Source organism: Taudactylus pleione, unplaced genomic scaffold (genome assembly GCF_031769625.1).
Source record: "Taudactylus pleione unplaced genomic scaffold, aTauple2 ptg000762l, whole genome shotgun sequence".
Lineage (NCBI taxonomy): Eukaryota > Metazoa > Chordata > Amphibia > Anura > Myobatrachidae > Taudactylus > Taudactylus pleione.
In genome coordinates, this window is record NW_028285164.1 from 2,779,084 (window position 1) to 2,801,342 (window position 22,259).

Sequence of the window (22,259 nt, forward strand, 5' to 3'; positions counted from 1 at the left end):
CCAGAGAGAGGACCCCAGTAAGAGGACCCAGTAATTGCACTATACCAGAGAGAGGACCCCAGTAACTGCACTATACCAGAGAGAGGACCCCAGTAACTGCACTATACCAGAGAGAGAGAGAACCCCAGTAACTGCACTATACCAGAGAGAGGACCCCAGTAACTGTACTATACCAGAGAGAGGACCCCAGTAATTGCACTATACCAGGGAGAGGACCCCAGTAATTACACTATACCAGAGAGAGGACCCCAGTAATTGCACTATACCAGAGAGAGGACCCCAGTAATTGCATTATACCAGAGAGAGGACCCCAGTAATTGCTCTACACAAGAGAGAGGACCCCAGTAGTTGCAGTATACCAGAGAGAGGACCCCAGTAATTGCACTATACCAGAGAGTGGACCCCGGTAATTGCACTATACCAGAGAGAGAACCCCAGTAATTACACTACACCAGAGAGAGGACCCCAGTAACTGCACTGTACCAGAGAGAGGACCCCAGTAAGAGGACCCCAGTAATTGCACTATACCAGAGAGAGGACCCCAGTAACTGCACTATACCAGAGAGAGGACCCCAGTAATTGCACTATACCAGAGAGAGGACCGCAGTAATTGCATTATACCAGAGAGAGGACCCCAGTAACTGCACTATACCAGAGAGAGGACCCCAGTAATTGCACTATACCAGAGAGGGGACCCCAGTAATTGCACTATACGAGAGGACCCCAGTAATTATACTATACCAGAGAGAGGACCCCAGTAATTGCACTATACCAGAGAGAGGACCCCAGTAATTACACTATACCAGAGAGAGGACCCCTGTAATTGCACTATACCAGAGAGAGGACCCCAGTAATTGCACTATACCAGAGAGAGGACCCCAGTAACTGCACTATACCAGAGAGGGGACCCCAGTAATTGCACTATACCAGAGAGGGGACCCCAGTAATTGCACTATACCAGAGAGGGGACCCCAGTAATTGCACTATACCAGAGAGGGGACCCCAGTAATTGCACTATACCAGAGAGGGGACCCCAGTAATTGCACTATACCAGAGAGAGGACCCCAGTCTGCGCTATACCAGAGAGAGGACCCCAGTAATTGCGCTATACCAGAGAGAGGACCCCAGTAATTGCGCTATACCAGAGAGAGAACCCAGTAACTGCGCTATACCAGAGAGAGGACCCCAGTAACTGCGATATACCAGAGAGAGGACCCCAGTAACTGCGCTATACCAGAGAGAGGACCCCAGTAACTGCGCTATACCAGACAGAGGACCCCAGTAATTGCGCTATACCAGATAGAGGACCCCAGTAATTGCGCTATACCAGAGAGAGGACCCCAGTAATTGCACTATACCAGAGAGAGAACCCCAGTAATTACACTACACCAGAGAGAGGACCCCAGTAACTGCACTATACCAGAGAGAGGACCCCAGTAATTGCACTATACCAGAGAGAGGACCCCAGTAACTGCACTATACCAGAGAGAGGACCCCAGTAACTGCACTATACCAGAGAGAGAGAGAACCCCAGTAACTGCACTATACCAGAGAGAGGACCCCAGTAAATGTACTATACCAGAGAGAGGACCCCAGTAATTGCACTATACCAGGGAGAGGACCCCAGTAATTACACTATACCAGAGAGAGTACCCCAGTAATTGCACTATACCAGAGAGAGGACCCCAGTAATTGCATTATACCAGAGAGAGGACCCCAGTAATTGCACTACACAAGAGAGAGGACCCCAGTAATTGCAGTATACCAGAGAGAGGACCCCAGTAATTACACTATACCAGAGAGAGGACCCCAGTAATTGCACTATACCAGAGAGTGGACCCCAGTAATTGCACTATACCACAGAGAGAACCCCAGTAATTGCACTACACCAGAGAGAGGACCCCAGTAACTGCACTATACCAGAGAGAGGACCCCAATAATTGCACTATACCAGAGAGAGGACCGCAGTAATTGCATTATACCAGAGAGAGGACCCCAGTAACTGCACTATACCAGAGAGAGGACCCCAGTAATTGCACTATACCAGAGAGGGGACCCCAGTAATTGCACTATACGAGAGAGTGGACCCCAGTAATTACACTATACCAGAGAGAGGACCCCAGTAATTGCACTATACCAGAGAGAGGACCCCAGTAATTGCACTATACCAGAAAGAGGACCCCAGTAATTGCACTATACCAGAGAGAGGACCCCAGTAACTGCACTATACCAGAGAGAGGACTCCAGTAACTGCACTATACCAGAGAGAGGACCCCAGTAACTGCACTATACCAGAGAGAGGCCCCCAGTAACTGCACTATACCAGAGAGAGGACCCCAGTAATTGCATTATATCAGAGAGAGGACCCCAGTAATTGCACTACACAAGAGAGAGGACCCCAGTAATTGCACTATACCAGAGAGAGGACCCGAGAGAGGACCCCAGTAATTACACTACACCAGAGAGAGGACCCCAGTAACTGCACTATACCAGAGAGAGGACCCCAGTAAGAGGACCCCAGTAATTGCATTATACCAGAGATAGGACCCCAGTAACTGCACTATACCAGAGAGAGGACCCCAGTAACTGCACTATACCAGGGAGAGGACCCCAGTAATTGCACTATACCAGAGACAGGACCCCAGTAATTGCATTATACCAGAGAGAGGACCCCAGTAATTGCACTACACAAGAGAGAGGACCCCAGTAATTGCACTATACCAGAGAGAGGACCCCAGTAACTGCACTATACCAGAGAGAGGACCCCAGTAACTGCACTATACCAGAGAGGGGACCCCAGTAATTGCACTATACCAGAGAGGGGACCCCAGTAACTGCACTATACCAGAGAGAGGACCCCAGTAATTGCACTATACCAGAGAGAGGACTCCAGTAACTGCACTATACCAGAGAGAGGACCCCAGTAACTGCACTATACCAGAGAGAGGACCCCAGTAATTGCGCTATACCAGAGAGAGGACCCCAGTAACTGCGCTATACCAGAGAGAGGACACCAGTAACTGCGCTATACCAGAGAGAGGACCCCAGTAACTGCGCTATACCAGAGAGAGGACCCCAGTAATTGCGCTATACCAGAGAGAGGACCCAGTAACTGCGCTATACCAGAGAGAGGACCCCAGTAACTGTGCTATACCAGAGAGAGGACAGAGAGAGAACCCAGTAACTGTGCTATACCAGAGAGAGGACCCCAGTAATTGCATTATACCAGAGACAGGACCCCAGTAACTGCGCTATACCAGAGAGAGGACCCCAGTAACTGCATTATACCAGAGAGAGGACCCCAGTAACTGCACTATACCAGAGAGAGGACCCCAGTAACTGCACTATACCAGACAGAGGACCCCAGTAATTGCACTACACCAGAGAGAGGACCCCAGTAATTGCACTACACAAGAGAGAGGATCCCAGTAATTGCACTATACCAGAGAGAGGACCCCAGTAATTGCACTATACCAGATAGAGGACCCCAGTAATTGCACTATACCAGAGAGAGGACCCCAGTAATTGCACTATACCAGAGAGAGAACCCCAGTAATTACACTACACCAGAGAGAGGACCCCAGTAACTGCACTATACCAGAGAGAGGACCCCAGTAAGAGGACCCAGTAATTGCACTATACCAGAGAGAGGACCCCAGTAACTGCACTATACCAGAGAGAGGACCCCAGTAACTGCACTATACCAGAGAGAGAGAGAACCCCAGTAACTGCACTATACCAGAGAGAGGACCCCAGTAACTGTACTATACCAGAGAGAGGACCCCAGTAATTGCACTATACCAGGGAGAGGACCCCAGTAATTACACTATACCAGAGAGAGGACCCCAGTAATTGCACTATACCAGAGAGAGGACCCCAGTAATTGCATTATACCAGAGAGAGGACCCCAGTAATTGCTCTACACAAGAGAGAGGACCCCAGTAGTTGCAGTATACCAGAGAGAGGACCCCAGTAATTGCACTATACCAGAGAGTGGACCCCGGTAATTGCACTATACCAGAGAGAGAACCCCAGTAATTACACTACACCAGAGAGAGGACCCCAGTAACTGCACTGTACCAGAGAGAGGACCCCAGTAAGAGGACCCCAGTAATTGCACTATACCAGAGAGAGGACCCCAGTAACTGCACTATACCAGAGAGAGGACCCCAGTAATTGCACTATACCAGAGAGAGGACCGCAGTAATTGCATTATACCAGAGAGAGGACCCCAGTAACTGCACTATACCAGAGAGAGGACCCCAGTAATTGCACTATACCAGAGAGGGGACCCCAGTAATTGCACTATACGAGAGGACCCCAGTAATTACACTATACCAGAGAGAGGACCCCAGTAATTGCACTATACCAGAGAGAGGACCCCAGTAATTACACTATACCAGAGAGAGGACCCCTGTAATTGCACTATACCAGAGAGAGGACCCCAGTAATTGCACTATACCAGAGAGAGGACCCCAGTAACTGCACTATACCAGAGAGAGGACTCCAGTAACTGCACTATACCAGAGAGAGGACCCCAGTAACTGCATTATACCGGAGAGAGGCCCCCAGTAACTGCACTATACCAGAGAGAGGACCCCATTAATTGCATTATACCAGAGAGAGGACCCCAGTAATTGCACTACACAAGAGAGAGGACCCCAGTAATTGCACTATACCAGAGAGAGGACCCCAGTAATTGCATTATACCAGAGAGAGGACCCCAGTAATTACACTACACCAGAGAGAGGACCCCAGTAACTGCAGTATACCAGAGAGAGGACCCCAGTAAGAGGACCCCAGTAATTGCATTATACCAGAGATAGGACCCCAGTAACTGCATTATACCAGAGAGAGGACCCCAGTAACTGCACTATACTAGGGAGAGGACCCCAGTAATTGCACTATACCAGAGAGAGGACCCCAGTAATTGCACTATACCAGAGAGAGGACCCCAGTAATTACACTACACCAGAGAGAGGACCCCAGTAACTGCACTATACCAGAGAGAGGACCCCAGTAAGAGGACCCCAGTGATTGCATTATACCAGAGATAGGACCCCAGTAACTGCACTATACCAGAGAGAGGACCCCAGTAACTGCACTATACCAGGGAGAGGACCCCAGTAATTGCACTATACCAGAGACAGGACCCCAGTAATTGCATTATACCAGAGAGAGGACCCCAGTAATTGCACTACACAAGAGAGAGGACCCCAGTAATTGCACTATACCAGAGAGAGGACCCCAGTAATTGCACTATACCAGAGAGAGGACCCCAGTAATTGCACTATACCAGAGAGAGAACCCCAGTAATTACACTACACCAGAGAGAGGACCCCAGTAACTGCACTATACCAGAGAGAGGACCCCAGTAACTGCACTATACCAGAGAGAGGACCCCAGTAACTGCACTATACCAGAGAGAGGACCCCAGTAATTGCACTATACCAGGGAGAGGACCCCAGTAATTACACTATACCAGAGAGAGGACCCCAGTAACTGCGCTATACCAGAGAGAGGACCCCAGTAATTGCGCTATACCAGAGAGAGGACCCAGTAGCTGTGCTATACCAGAGAGAGGACCCCAGTAATTGCATTATACCAGAGAGAGGACCCCAGTAATTGCACTATACCAGAGAGAGGACCCCAGTAATTGCACTATACCAGACAGAGGACCCCAGTAATTGCACTATACCAGAGAGGGGACCCCAGTAATTGCACTATACCAGAGAGAAGACCCCAGTAATTGCACTATACCAGAGAGGGGACCCCAGTAATTGCACTATACCAGAGAGAGGACCTCAGTAATTGCACTATACCAGAGTGAGGACCCCAGTAATTGCACTATACCAGAGAGGGGACCCCAGTAATTGCACTATACCAGAGAGGGGACCCCAGTAATTGCACTATACCAGAGAGGGGACCCCAGTAATTGCACTATACTAGAGAGAGGACCCCAGTAATTGCACTATACCAGAGAGGGGACCCCAGTAATTGCACTATACCAGAGAGAGGACCCCAGTAATTGCACTATACCAGAGAGGGGACCCCAGTAATTGCACTATACCAGAGAGAGGACCCCAGTAATTGCACTATACCAGAGAGAGGACCCCAGTAATTGCACTATGCCAGAGAGAGGACCCCAGTAATTGCACTTTACCAGAGAGGGGACCCCAGTAATTGCACTATACCAGAGAGAGGACCCCAGTAATTGCACTATACCAGAGAGTGGACCCCAGTAATTGCACTATACCAGAGAGAGGACCCCAGTAATTGCACTATACCAGAGAGAGGACCCCAGTAACTGCACTATACCAGAGAGAGGACCCCAGTAATTGCACTATACCAGAGAGGGAACCCCAGTAATTGCACTATACCAGAGAGTGGACCCCAGTAATTGCACTATACCAGAGAGAGGACCCCAGTAATTGCACTATACCAGAGAGAGGACCCCAGTAATTGCACTATACCAGAGAGAGGACCCCAGTAATTGCACTATACCAGAGAGAGGACCCCAGTAACTGCACTATACCAGAGAGAGGACTAGGGGATTTTTTTTTTTTAACCTGAAAGCTGTGAAACCCTTTCAAAGTGCACCCAGCACCGACCGACAGTGGAAGATCCATTCCATAGGCTGAACCAATGTACATGAAAATGCAGCCAATCAAGTCACTAGAAAGACCTCACTGAGGCGTAAGGCACTACATAGAGGGGCACTGCAACCCCCAACAAGTCACACAACCATTACACGCAATGATAATGCCACTCAGTTGTATTTGTGACTCACTAGGAGGTTCCTTTCTACTGTCAATCTGCAATATAACAAAGCAGTCAACATAATAAGTTGATTGCTGAATGGTGGTTACTATGGGTTACCATCCATTTTTCCCCTCTTTGTTATCAAATAGCCCCCCTTCTCCATCAAAAATCCTAACATTAACAAACAGACAATAGTAGCTGAGAATTATAACTGTGTCATGGTGCAGGAGACGTGCCACTATAGCAAAGAGAAGGGACTTAATGGCACCTCTACTGAAAGGTAAACGCAAGCTGACTTATTAGCTCCACCAAATTGCATCATTCCTTAATATTTGTCATTTTGTACAAGACATACACAGAATGAAAACAAATTGGGTTGAACACTGTGTAATAGGAGATGCTGGAGGCACCTTATTCCCATATTAATCCTTTATAATGCCTTACCCTGTGATATAGTTGCGGTTTGCACGAACTCTCAGGGCTGTGATTGGACCGTCCAGCTGGTTCCCAGACTGTGAGAAACGCTTTCCTCCGCCCCCACCATATTCTCCTGAGTAAGAGGAGCTACGTGGCTGGGCTGGGGGGAGACACAAGGGAGTATAACATAAGTAATATATGGGAGGCTCAGGTTATGGGGGGGTCACATATAAAAATAAGAGGCTGAGGGGGGAATCTATAAAAACCTTCCAAAGATGACAAGTGGTGGTGTCCATTAGCGACCAATCAGATTATAGCTATCTATTATCTATCTAGTCCATTCCATAAAATGATAGCTATAATCTGATTGGTTCATGGGCAATGCCTCCACAATTATCTATCTAGTACATTCCATAAAATGATAGCTATAATCTGATTGGTTGATGGGCAACGCCTCCACTATTATCTACCAAGTCCATTCCATAAAATTATAGCTGTAATCTGATTGGTTCATGGGAAACGCCTCCACTATTATCTATCTGATACATTCCATAAAATGATAGCTGTAATCTGATTGGTTGATGAGCAACGCCTCCACTATTATCTATCTGATACATTCCATAAAATGATAGCTGTAATCTGATTGGTTCATGGGAAACGCCTCCACTTGTCCTCTGCAGAAGGTTTGATAGATCAGACCCTGAGTGAGGGAAGTGCAGTGGTGGCCTGGGCCGGGGGGCAGGGTGCCATCTGCCCCCTGGGCGGTCCCCGCTGGGCCGGTCCCTATGCTGGCCCGCTGCCGCAATCGGAGCAGAGCTCCGATCGGGCAGCTATAGCCGGCCATTAATGGGGGCACTACTAACGGCATTACTGAGGGCTCTGCATAAAGGGGCAGTACTGGCGGCTCTGCATAAGGGGCATTATTGGGATCACTACTAAGGGCATTACTGGGGGCTCTGCATAAAGGGGCATTACTGGGGGCTCTGCATAAGGGGCATTACTGGGGGTTCTGCATAAGGGGCACTACTAAGCACATTACTGGGGGCACCACATAAGGGCCATTACTGGGGGCTCTGCATAAGGGGCATTACTAAAGACATTACTGGGGGCTCTGCATAAAGGGGCATTACTGGGGGCACTGCATAAGGGGCATTACTGGGGGCACTACTAAGGGCATTACTGGGGGCTCTGCATAAAGGGGCATTACTGGGGACTCTGCATAAGGGGCATTACTGGGGGAACAACATAAGGGGCATTACTGGGGGATCTGCATAAGGGGCAATACTAAGGACATTACTGGGGGCTCTGCATAAGGGCCATTACAGGGGGCTCTGCATAAGGGGCATTACTGGTGGGCTCTGCATAAAGGGCCACTACTAAGGCCATTATTGGGAGATCTGCATAAAAGGGCATTACTGGAGGCTCTGCATAAAGGGGTATTACTGGGGACACAACATATGGGGCATTACTGGGGCACTGCATACTGGGCACTACTAGGGCACTGCATTGGTTCTGGGGGAGTGGGGCTGAGAGATGCACACTCAGTCTGGGGGTGTGGAGCTGGAAGACACACACTGGGTCTGGGGGAATGAGCGAGAGACACACACTGGGTCTGGGGGAATGAGTGAGAGACACACACTGGGTCTGGGGGTGTGTAGCTGGGAGACGCACACTGGGTCTGTGGGAATGAGGCAGAGACATACTGGGTCTGGGGGAATGAGTGAGAGACATACACTGCGTCTGGGGGAATGAGTGAGACACATACACTGGGTCTGGGGGAATGAGTGAGAGACACACAGTGGGTCTGGGGGAATGAGTGAGAGACACACACTGGGTATGGGGGAATGAGTGAGAGACACACACTGGGTCTGGGGGTGTGTAGCTGGGAGACGCACACTGGGTCTGTGGGAATGAGGCAGAGACATACTGGGTCTGGGGGAATGAGTGAGAGACATACACTGCGTCTGGGGGAATGAGTGAGACACATACACTGGGTCTGGGGGAATGAGTGAGAGACACACACTGGGTCTGGGGGAATGAGTGAGAGACGCACACTGGGTCTGGGGGAATGAGTGAAAGACGCACACTGGGTCTGGGGGAATGAGTGAGAGACACACTGGGTCTGGGGAAATGAGTGAGAGACGCACACTGGGTCTGGGGGAATGAGTGAGAGACGCACACTGGGTCTGGGGGTATGAGTGAGAGACGCACAGTGGGTCTGGGGGAATGAGGCAGAGACACACACTGGGTCTGGGGGAATGAGTGAGAGACACACACTGGGTCTGGGGGAATGAGTGAGAGACACACACTGGGTCTGGGGGTATGAGTGAGAGACACACAGTGGGTCTGGGGGAATGAGGCACAGACACACACTGGGTCTGGGGGAATGAGCGAGAGACACACACTGGGTCTGGGGGAATGAGCGAGAGACACACACTGGGTCTGGGGGAATGAGCGAGAGACACACACTGGGTCTGGGGGAATGAGCGAGAGACACACTGTGTCTGGCGGAATGAGTGAGAGACACACACTGGGTCTGGGGGAATGAGTGAGAGACACACACTGGGTCTGGGGGTATGAGTGAGAGACACACACTGGGTCTGGGGGAATGAGGCAGAGACACACACTGGGTCTGGGGGAATGAGTGAGAGACACACACTGGGTCTGGGGGAATGAATGAGAGACACACACTGGGTCTGGGGGAATGAGTGAGAGACACACACTGGGTCTGGGGGTATGAGTGAGAGACACACACTGGGTCTGGGGGAATGAAGCAGAATAAAACACACTGGGTCTGGGGGAATGAGTGAGAGACACACACTGGGTCTGGGGGTGTGGAGCTGGGAGACACACACTGGGTCTGGGGGAATGAGGCAGAGACACACACTGGGTCTGGGGGAATGAGTGAGAGACACACACTGGATCTGGGGGAATAAAGCAGAGACACACACTGGGTCTGGGGGAATGAGTGAGAGACGCACACTGGGTCTGGGGGAATGAGTGAGAGACGCACACTGGGTCTGGGGGTGTGGAGCTGGGAGACACACACTGGGTCTGGGGGAATGAGGCAGAGACACACACTGGGTCTGGGGGAATGAGTGAGAGACACACACTGGGTCTGGGGGAATAAAGCAGAGACACACACTGGGTCTTGGGGAATGAGTGAGAGAGGCACACTGGGTCTGGGGGAATGAGTGAGAGACGCACACTGGGTCTAGGGGAATGAGTGAGAGACGCACACTGGGTCTGGGGGAATGAGTGAGAGACGCACACTGTGTCTGGGGGAATGAGTGAGAGACGCACACTGGGTCTGGGGGAATGAGTTAGAGACGCACACTGGGTCTGGGGGAATGAGTGAGAGACATACACTGGGTCTGGGGGAATGAGTGAGAGACACACACTGGGTCTGGGGGAATGAGTGAGAGACACACACTGGGTCTGGGGGAATGAGTGAGAGACACACACTGGGTTTGGGGGAATGAGGCAGAGACACACACTGGGTCTGGGGGAATGAGTGAGAGACACACACTGGGTCTGGGGGAATGAGGCAGAGACACACACTGGGTCTGGGGGAATGAGGCAGAGGCACACACTGGGTCTGGGGGAATGAGGCAGAGACATACTGGGGTTAGGGAATGTGTCTTACTGATGTTTGTTAGATGCTGGGAGAGGAGCAGAACCTCTGTAAGTAAGTGCTAAAGGTTTTCTGTTTGGTTGGTAAATGGGGCCCTGTATTTATATTGTCTGTTTCTGAGAAATATCCACCATTCTATTTCCCTCTTATAATGTTTTATTTTAGTCTATGTATTGAAACTAACATCCCTATTTGAGCCATTGATTAGGACACGCTTTCGCGGTCGGTCTGCGCGCGAGACCTCGCAATCTCTATTTAAGGATAAGCCGTTGTTTATAGGCCAGTGCCCTGGACTTGCCCCCCAGGCTAAAAGTTGCCAGCCAGCCCCTGAGGAAGTGTATAACATGAGTAGGGGGCATCTTCCATTGACGTGGGCTCCGCTGCTGTATGTCGGTCAGTGAGCTCTATGGCAGCCTGAGCCCCCTTTTTGGCTAAGGATAATGGGCAGCCGGGCGTCCGAGGTGGTACACTGGGTCTCAGATGTTACTAAAGGTAACGCCTCACCTGCCGCGATGCAGACCACACTGAGCAGGATCCAGAGCATCATTCTGTGGAGACATGCAGATCATTACACCTCCATAACTGCAGAGCATTGTGCCTCACAAAATAAGGTTATACAGAAAGTGGAACCTTTGCGTAATAATATTCCCTAAGAGGAATATACCCCGGGTGACAGAGTGTTCCCCACCTCCTTCACAGAGCAATATGCTGTATAATAACAGGAGCTATAGCAGCATATGGTATCACAGGGCAGTATACCTGGAACATAAAGGCAGCATATGGTATCATAGCCCAGCATATAGTTGTGCAGAATAAAACAGGGACACCATAAGAAATTGTAGCACAATATTCCTTGGTTTACAGCATAGTCTGCGAGCTCCTCGCACAAGTACAATATGGCACAGACCCCCCCACACCCCAGCAGTCTTGCTCCCTAATTCTCTGCAGACTATTGCACCCTGCTCTTACCTGTCTAAGTACCGAGTCTCTGGCATGAGCTCAAAATTCTGGGCTATATAAATATGGCAGAAGGTGGGTTTATGGTGGGGGACCCTCCCCCTGGGCAAACAAAAGGGATGAGGCAGGACAGCTGGGGGGCAGGAGGGTGGGGCAGATAAGAGGGATCACCAAGTTCATGGGCAACTCTCTCTCCTGTTTTCCAGTCACCACCGTACTCACATTCTTATCAGTGTTTGTTCTGTCTAAATATAGCAACAATTAACAGAGTGTCAGCTCTGCTGTCAAGAGCTAGCAAAGTTGGTCATTATCATACTGAGAGTTTACAACATGCAAAAACTACATGACAGTGTCTTAAACTGTGTGTTATAAAATATGTCTGGTGTTCCGTGTGTAGGACAGTGGCCCAGCATAGGCTCTCTTATCTCAGTTTCAGGAATCTCCAATTACGTATCCCGGCTCAGGCTGCACTATAGGAGCACATAGCACCTGGGACTTATGGCAGCCAGTGTGTTAGGACATCGCCTACTGGGGTATGGTTGCGATCATTTCCCTTTAATCAGGGGTGCACATGAACTATGCAAACTCTGTGGCTGGCAGACCTCAAATCTGCTTTCCACCTGGTTTTATTCAACCACAGAACCTGTGCAATTCATATGTGTCCCTGATTCAAGGGATATTAAGGCAACCCCAACCTGGGGGTGCATTTAAATCCCACAGTGTACACTGCTGATGCTGAGATGCCTCATTAATTCACAAAGGGGTTATTACTAATGACAGGACCGACGCGAAGGGTGAAGGTGGGCACAAGCTTCCCTGCCCCTCACAGAGGCTTGCCTCCCGTGGCGGATGTTTTGGCTCCCCAATCACAGTATAGTCAGGTCAGGGATCTGAACAGTGGTACTACTTAGGGTGAAACACAAACGCGGAGGAGATAGGTGAGTGCCCACTTTCCAGCATACCAGCCCTTCTGCACAGTGGCATAGCACTAAATCACTGCCCCACAGCAAATTTTGTGGGGGGGGCACAGTGATGCCACTCAAGCCTCCAAAGCGCTTGCCTCAGGAGGGTGACTTCTCTCCCATTCATGCCCCATATAGGATTAACCTCCCTGCAATGGCGTTAGTTATGCCAAGGCTTTTGGTGAATGCAAGAATTGACAGATTCGAGTGGTTGGGAGATTGTCCCAGTGTCTCCTGATCATGAGTGATTTATCTATAAGAATTTCTGGGCATGCTCAGTAGCGTTTGTGAGCTGGGATAATATCTATGTCCTGGAGCACACTCAGGGCCTGATTCAGAGCCGGACGCTATTTGTGGACGGTCGTTCCAAAAAAGGGGCCGGCTATTTAAATTGAGCGCTCGCTCTTTGCGGTTTGTTGATGCCTCTATGTCTGAGCGAGCGAACGAAAAATGCGCTCGCTATTTTGTGAAGACGCCCCTTTGCCATTCGCATCACACGTCATCTCCGCTATTTATTTGATTAATCGAGTACATCGAAAGGCATCTGAACCGCTCGCAGTGCTTGTGGTAGGTTTTACTTACCGCTATCACTGCGAGCAGTTCAGGCTAAAAGACAACCAAGTGACGCGGTCGATGACGCTGCTTTACTAATTATGCACTCCCATTAAACGCCGTTTTCAAGCACCTTCCCCTGTTACCACCCACAAACGGTACATTCTGTCAACGAAATTAGCAGCCCCTCGCTGTTTTGCGAGCGCACGATTTCCGACGCAATGACTGGTTTGCGCATGCGCATTACGACCCATACACATGCGCAGTTGTGCGAACATCGCTCAGAGCGAACGAGCGGCTCTGAATCAGGCCCTCAGTGAGAATCTACCACCGGTGCAGAAGTGTCCATCACCTGAATAAAATGGTGGTTTTACTTTATTAAAAAATATTCGCACAATATAATACATTGGGGGAGATGTATCAAACTCTTCTGCTACCATCCCTATCTGTTGTGTTATGTACATTCTATGGAGGAGATGTACCAAGCCTTGGGGAGAGATAAAGTGCAGAAGGTGCCCAGCAACCAATCAGCTTCTATCTGTCATTTCCTTGGTCGCTTTGGCAACTTCTCCACCTTATCTCTCTCCAAGGCTTCATCTCCTCCGCAGACTGCACATGACACAACAGATAGTGACGGTAGCACTAGCAACACTCAGCGTCATGCCTCGCACGCGCCTCTCTAGCATACGGTGAGTCAGAGGCACAGCTGTGTGATACGCCGATCACAACACACAGAGATTAGGCTGTCAGCCTGCCAGCTGTGTTTAGCACCAGGGTGGGGCACCCATCGGTGCCACCTCATCTCAGACCCTGTATTACGTGTAGACCAGTAGGAGTCAATGTGCTGGTCAAGAATGATTAATATCTTTGGAACAGAAGGGCCTGATTCAGCAAGGAACGCAGTTGCTAATACGCAAACCGATTGTTGCGTAGTGCGTATACATCGTAGTGCGCGCGTGCGAACTAGCCACTGCGATCGTGACTATGCAGACTCATCGCAGAGTGATTGACAGGAAGTGCCGTTTGGGGGTTGGTGATGGGGGGGTGGTTGAGCGAACGCAGGTGTGCCAGTGCGTTTCGATGCCATTGCAGGGGCGTGCATAAAGGTCAGGGCTTGTGCAAGTGGGCGTGAGGCTGCGATGGTGCTCGATTGTACCGATGGTTTTGCAGTCTTGCTAAACATTACGGATGTGTGTAAGTGTAAAGTGGGCGTCCTTGTGTAGTGCTGCGACAGCATAGCGATCACAATGGATTAGCGTGCTATAGCAGTTGAACTGCGTGCGTAATCGCTATTGCATTCGCAGTTGTGTTCCGTAGGGAATCAGGCCCAGAAAGCGTGGACCCTCACATCCGTGTTCCCTGGGGAAAAATTAAAAAAAAAAACAATTATCACTACTAAACACAGATGGCCTGATTCAGAGGCGCTCGCAAAAAGCGAGCGCTCGCTCTGAATCAGGGCGGCCGCTTTTTTTTTTTTGTCCAGCCTCCTGGCCGCTCGCTAAGCTGTGGGTGACCACCCACAGTTTTAGCGGGCGGCCAGGTGATGGTCGTGGTGGTCGCGACCATCGGACTTGCGACTAAACCCTTGTGGTAGGGTCTCGTCTGCCGCAAGCCCCAGTGAGCTTCCTGCTCTAATAGAGCTGGAGGCTCACTACTGACACGCGTGTGATGTCAGTAGGGCCGCCCCCAAACGGCAGGCGTTCCTTCGGGAACGCCTCCATTTGGCCAGCCACCCCCCCTTCCCCTCCTACAAGACGGGGCGAGCTGTCGATCAACATCGACAGCCGCCCCGTTTGTAGCGAGCCCCGGAGCGAGAGAATTTCTCTCTCGCTACGGGGCTTGCGCATGCGCACTGCCCGGCCATCGACCCACTTGCGAGCGGGTCTGAATCAGGCCCAGAGTCCACAATAAATATATCTATAGTTCTTGTCAAACATAAAAATATATATATTTAAATGGTTTAAAAACAAACATCAAACTATAGAATAAAGAACTATTTTCTTGCTGTCAAGTCCTGTTATGTCAGTGAGGAAGTGACTAGAAGTGACACCAAACTGCTTCATTTCATAAATGTCCCACAAAAAGGGAGCAGGAGGGAGCAGGAGTACTTCATTCTGTGTCAGGGGAGTGGAAAATACCATAGCAGAGGAACAGCCCAAAAATGCGCCCTCCCCAACAGCAATGTATTATTTTAACGATCTTGCTCCACAAAATCAAGTCACGTTTTGCGCGCTTCCGATACACCGACGTCGTAGTTATGAAGGCATGCTCTCGCTACACCCAACTCCTCCCATGGGCCAGTGAAAAACCCCCGCCATCCTCCATCACCACCATCTTGCTTCACAAACCCTGTGTGCTTTAGCGGAAATATAAGTAGAACTGCGCAAATAAGCACTTTTCCGCCAAAGACAATTGTGCGCTGCTCCTCGGCTGCTCTTTAAATGGGTGATAATCACAGACACGCGTCTTATGGAGTAACGGTAATAGAATATTTATACTATTACCAATCCTGACCCAGGCCCTGATTCAGGGTCGGCCTTCTTCTTTTCTAGAGCGGCCTCCAGGCCGCTTGCATAGCTGTGGGTGACAACCCACAGCTATAGCGAGCGGGCAGGAAGATGGTCACGATGGTCAAGACCATCGTGACCATCGGGCTTGCGACGAGACCCTTGTGGTAGGGTCTCGTGGCCGCAAGCCCCAGAGAGCTTCTGGCTCTAACAGAGCCGAAAGCACTCCCACTGACATCACTTGTGATGTCAGTGGGGCCGGCCCCAGACGGTAGGCATTCCCATGGGAACGCCTCTGTCTGGGCAGACATGCCCCCGGCCCGTCCACCAAAGGGGGCATGCTGTCACTCAACATCGACAGCACGTCCCCTATGTTGCGAGACCCGGAGCGACGGCTCGGCCGTCGCTATCCGGGTCTCACGCATGCGCACGACGGAGCCGGAGCATAGCGCTCGCGAGCGGGTCTGAATCAGGCCCGCTGTCATACAACACATGGGGTCCATTGAGTTCTTACAAATAAACATTTTTATACACATGTATCAGTTTAAAAAGGGGCGAATCATTAAAATGCACCCGTAGCGGATGTGGGGGGGGGGTGTACTAATCCTTGGAGGGAGATAAAATGGGCGGAGATAAAGTACCACGTCAGCTCCTAACTGTCAATTTACAGGCTTGAAAATGGCAGTTAGGAGTTGATTGGTTGGTACTTTTTCACTCTCCACCAAAGTGAGGAGGTGGCATCTTAGAAGCTCCACAGCCGTCACCTGCATTTAGTACAACAAGAATGTCTCTCTCAGAGACATCCTTAATAGAGATGAGCGGGTTCAGATTCCAGAGTTCCGAACCCACCCGAATTTAGTAGAACCGAGGCGGATCCAAGCAGGCTCGGAGTTTCTCTCCTGACTCGGATCTCGAAACTGAGGCAAAACGATAGAGTCTGAAATCTCGCGGTTCGCGAGCTTTCGTCTCTATGATCAATGTAGTATATAAGGGACCACGCGACGGACGCCATTTCACTCCGGCTGTGTAAAGTGAACATCGAGGGTGGGTAGTGTAGGGCTGGGAGAGTACTGGTGCTATCTGCTGTGTCCTGGGCTGGTGACTGCTGATCCATTCTGGTCTCTGGTCACGTTGCTGTCACTGTCATTGTGCTGTCTGTGCTGATCCATTCTGGTCTCTGGTCACGGTGCTGTCACTGTCATTGTGCTGTCTGCTGATCCATTCTGGTCTCTGGTCACGGTGCTGTCACTGTCATTGTGCTGTCTGTGCTGATCCATTCTGGTCTCTGGTCACGGTGCTGTCACTGTCATTGTGCTGTCTGCTGATCCATTCTGGTCTCTGGTCACGGTGCTGTCACTATCACTGTGCTGATCCATTCTGGTCTCTGGTCACGGTGCTGTCTGGTGATCCATCAGGGCTGTCTGCTGTGTCCTGGGCTTGTGCTGTGTCCTGGGCTGGTGCTTTTCATGTCAGCTGTGTCCATCTGGGCTGGTGCAGAACTGTAGATACATGTGGGCTGGTGCTGTGTCCATCTGGGCCCAAGTTCTGGACTACAAAAAAAAAAAAAAAAGTAAAAAAAAAAAAAAATCAAAGTGTCTTTTAGATTTTTCTGTGTGTGCGTGCGTGTGTGTGTGCGTGTTAAGCTTAACCGCAATACCGCACAAGATCCAGCCAGCAACGCAAGTTGCAAGATAGTGCTGCCCGACTCCAGTCATCACCAATCTGTGCTCTGGGCCCAAGTTCTGGACCTGAGGACCCCCCCCCCCCCACCCCCCTCACAAAAAAAATAGTGTCTTTTGTCTATTTATTTTCTGTGTGTGCATGTTAGGCTTAGCCACACAAGATACAGCAACGCAACCCCGACTCCAGTCGTCACCAATCTGTGCTCTGGGCCCAAGTTCTGGACCTGAGGACCCCCCCCCCCCCCACCCCCCTCACAAAAAAAATAGTGTCTTTTGTCTATTTATTTTCTGTGTGTGCATGTTAGGCTTAGCCACACAAGATACAGCAACGCAACCCCGACTCCAGTCGTCACCAATCTGTGCTCTGGGCCCAAGTTCTGGACCCGAAAAAAAAAATAGTGTCTTTTGTCTATTTTTTTTCTGTGTGCGCACGACTGCACGTGTGTGAATTTTGTAACGGCACCTTGGCTACACTATTGTGACACTGCTTCAAGACCGCAGAAAATATGGAGGGTTGTCACATGACAGGAGAGCAAGGCCAAGAACCACATGTTGTAGCTGCCGCCAGCAGTCATCACGATAATGCAAGGCCGTCAACTTCCTTGTACTCTATGAAGGCCCACGCCTTCAATCCTCAAGGGTTTCCCAACCATCATCTTTGCACAGTCCTCAACTCTATTAATAATTATATCAATCAGTTTTGAGCCAGCAAGCTGGATGCAACCTTTTGGCCCTTTAACTAGATGAAAAAAATCAATATTGTGAGCTGTGAGGTACATTTTATGTGATTTTAGCAGTTTTTTTAATTTTTTAAGAAAAAAATCCAGATCCAAAACCAAAACATGAAAACAAAACACCAAGTAAAAAAAAAATCCCAAACCAGATCAGATCCAAAACCAGGGGAGATCCAGATCTAAAACCAAATCACGAGGGTCGGCGCACATCTCTAATCTTAATATTGTGATAGGCAGACTCTGTGGCGCTCCCCCCAGATCCTGGCGCCCTAGGCAGCTACCTAATGGTAGAGTCAGACCTGCATATCATTAATGCATATTTCTAGCAATGATACTGCTTTGTATCCCATTGGAAACCCAGCCAAGCGATAACTCCTGCTCATCTCAGCTCTGACTGCTCATCTCAGCTCCATTCCTGCAAATAGTTTCTAGCAGGAATTCTATTCTAGCCACCCCTCCCCCACACTGCTCAGCCAGGGTTCAGCTTTGGAAACACCATTTATGTAATGAAGAGGCAATAGGCGATATTCAGCCCTCTGAACAATATGTAACAGGGGATAAGCAAAGGAAACAATATCACCCAAGGTAATAAGATTCACATGAGCTCTGAGACCCAAATGAAACAGATCAATAAAGTATCAGTATTTCTATGACACGCCGCATATATAAAACATTTGAGCCAAATGTACAGGAAGATGAACGAGGTGAATAAATGAAGATGATGTCGTACATTATTAATCCCGATATCCCGATTTAGTAACATGAATAAAAAATTAAAAGAATGATGCAGTCTGTCTGTGTGGGAGGAAAACTGTACAGTATACTGTATATTATATCCACTGACATGTGCTGCAATGCTGCCCCCTACTGGGAATAAATGGTAAGATTTCAGGGCGTATTTACTAATATTCCCTCCACCGTAGCGTCACAATATAATTTTTATTACTTCTTGACCATTTTGCGCTTCGTAAATCTACCCTCCCCCCACAGTAACAAAGTCACATACTTTTCTTTGCATTAAACACCCAGAGAAAATGTTTTTCAAACATCGGTAAATGTCAGCGCAGGAATTAGCCGCTATTCCGTGTCTGCAACTTTATGCCAATGCAGCGTCCAATTCTGATCTTACTTTAGACGCACCATCAGTCGCACCAGGGAAGCCACCCTCATCCTGAGTGCCATCAATGGGGCAAACATCGACCTCGAAGCATTAATGTTTGCTGCGATGGTCGATGACCAACCATAAACCAGAGTTTCCCTGATAGCGGATGTGGTGTTCCGATGCTGGCTACACATGCTACTATATCGCAACCAATACTGCGGTGCCTGCATGTGTCACATTATTATACCTCATGTTTGGTAAATGTAGGTCGCCACTAGCAGCCATCGTCCAGCTGCGCTACCAGGCGCCAGTTATGACTGAAGCGATCTGTCCAATCGGGCTGAGGGCCTGATTCAGACCCGCTCGATAAGATGCATACTCTCGCTGCTGTCGATGTTATGCGGTGTGTATACATTGTGCGCATGTGCGTACCTTAGCGACAGTTCACAATGCGTTCGCTCGCTGCCCATAGACAGCCCAGCAGAGTGAGTGACAGGGGAAACCGTTTGTAGGTAGTAACAGGGGCTGGCCATTAAAAACGGGGGAGTGGAGGTGCAAACGCAGGCGTGTCTGAGCATCTCAGCGGCGTGTTAGAGGTGTGCATAATTATATACAGCATCATAGTACACGTCACCTGGCTGGTTTTTACACTGAAGTGCTCGCAGTGCTTGCGGCAGGGTATGGTCAACCTCAAGCGCTGCGATCGCATCCGATGTACCGATGGTTGCATACACTTCCTGGACATGACGTGCACAAGTGGGCGTCTTAAAACAGGCTGGTGGGTGTCTGCCTACACTATGTGATTGCTGTATAAGAAATACTGGGCGTGCTAATGCATTGCTGTGCCATAGCAATGCTTATGCAATTTGCATACACATCGTGCGAGCGATCACATCGTGCGAGCGATCACATCTAGCGAGCGGCTCTGAATCAGACCCTGAGTTTGGGGAAAAGCTGATCCTGTCCTGTCTGCCCCACTCCCACCCTCTCGGTGCCCCTGGGCCCAGCTTCCCACTGCATTTTGCTGACCCCCAACGCTCAGCCGACTCGGTGCCGCCGCAAACACTTATCTCACTAGACTTTACCCTGTGGCATTATATAACAAGTGGTTATTATCTCCATGTAAGTACTGGGCTCAGCATAGAGATTATTTATTACTGTGTACAATTCATTATCATATCGTTTGGGAGGATCCTAGTGTTTACCCTGATAACAGTAATCAGGTGACCACGCACGCATGACCACGTCTATGTCCCCTGGCTGCCGGCTGTCAGTAAACGTCAGTAAAAATGTGACATTTTACTTACGCCCATAAAAATGCTACCTGAGTGACTTTGGGACACTTTAGGCGCTAACATATTATGTAGCGCTGTACACAGAGGGAATCGTAATGCAAGCAGGTTACATCCACTGATGCAAGACTGAAGTGATGGTGCTGGCCACATGAGCTTACAATCTAAGAGGTGCAGGGAACAATTGTTACATGCGGTAACAGAATAACAAATCTCCCTTTGTTTGTACAGGTAAAACCCCTCCAGAGATAAAAAATCAACTATAAATAAACACACACATATAAACATTATAGACCTGATTTGCGCGCTGCTGATGTCGGACGCAGTGGAGCAAGATTTTTTTTACTGCGCACGTGTCTAAGTCGGTGCAATTTAGATGCATGTGCAGTAGAAAACCATGTGTCCCGATTACCGAGTACTGATTCAGGCGCACTGTGGGTCTGATTCAGAGCCGGACGCTATTTGCGCTCGCTCGTTCAGAAAAAGGGGGTGGCTATTCAAATTAACCGTTCACTCTTTGCGGTCTGTTGACGCCTCTATGTCTGAACGAGCGAACAAAACTTGCGGTCGTAATTTTGGGAAAAACGCCCCCTGGCCCCTCGCACCATACGTCATGTCCGCTATTTATTAGATTAATCAAGTACATCGAACGGCGTCTGTACTGCTCGCTATTCTTGTGGTTGGTTTTTCCTACCGCAATCTTGCGCGCAGTTCTAACTATAAAATAACCCAGTGACGTGGTTGATGACGCTGCTGTATTAATTATGCACACCCTTAAAATGCCCGTTTTGACCTTTAAGCACGCCTGCGTTCTGATCTCCACTCCCCGTTTTCAAGCACCTTCCCCTGTTACCACCCACATACGCCTCCTCCTGTCACTCAAAATAGCAGGCATTCGCTATTTAGCGAGCACACGATTTTCGGGCGCACTGACTGGTTTGTGCATGCGTATTACAATCCGTACGTATGCGCAGATGTGCGAACATCGCTCGGAACGAACGAGCGGCCGCTTACGAGCGGCTCTGAATGAAGCACTGTCTCTGAAATATACTGTATTATTGGCTATTTCTGTGCGGTGACTGGGCGGTGACCTATTTGACGCACGGAGATGCTGTGTCTTATGGGAGTGTTATGTTAGTGTCGCTTATAACAGCTTCATAGAAAAGATGCTTCATTGCTCTCATTAGGGGACTTACTCTGATGGAAAACCTGCTCCTTGCACGGGGCGGGTGCAAGTTTCGGTGGTCCGACCAGTGTTTGCATATAAAGGCGCACCAAGCGGTATTTCCGTGTCTGAAGATGATGCGCAGAGTGGGCGTCTCAGTCCTGGCACATTTGCATATAGTCGCAGACTGTGCAGAGGCTAAAGACACGGCCGATTTAGAATGAGCCCCGGTGTATATAACATATGACTTTTTACAAATACAATTATACGTTTTAAATGTATTAAATGAATATAATATAATCAGTGCTGCACTGAAATAGATCCTAAACTCTGAGAATAAATCATTTTTTTGTTCTGGTGTCTATCAGGGCATTTATATTTCTATAGTAGCGTGTCGGTAAAGTGCCAGCTGCTGACATATTTCTATGAACTTACCAGTCAGGAATATCTTCAGGTCAGATATGATCTTAGGGGGTCATTCAGACCCACTCGC

The 22,259-nt window shown here is 49.4% G+C and overlaps 1 protein-coding gene across 2 annotated transcripts in view; it reads right to left on the reverse strand.

The window, feature by feature from the left end:
• LOC148476912 (zymogen granule membrane protein 16-like) overlaps positions 1–11,933 on the reverse strand; it is a 42,827-nt gene extending 30,894 nt beyond the window's left edge. Inside the window, exons 1-3 of one of the 2 annotated variants that reach the window (XM_088457483.1) lie at positions 11,783–11,933; positions 11,318–11,361; positions 7,207–7,339 (exon numbers count right to left, since the gene is read on the reverse strand). In XM_088457483.1, the coding sequence (XP_088313609.1) occupies positions 7,207–7,339; positions 11,318–11,361; positions 11,783–11,808 (203 nt within the window). In that variant the 5' untranslated portion in view covers positions 11,809–11,933. Of the gene's footprint in view, positions 1–7,206; positions 7,340–11,317; positions 11,371–11,782 lie in introns of both variants that reach the window. The other variant, XM_088457484.1, reaches the window with a different exon arrangement.
• Positions 11,934–22,259: the final 10,326 nt, after the last annotated feature.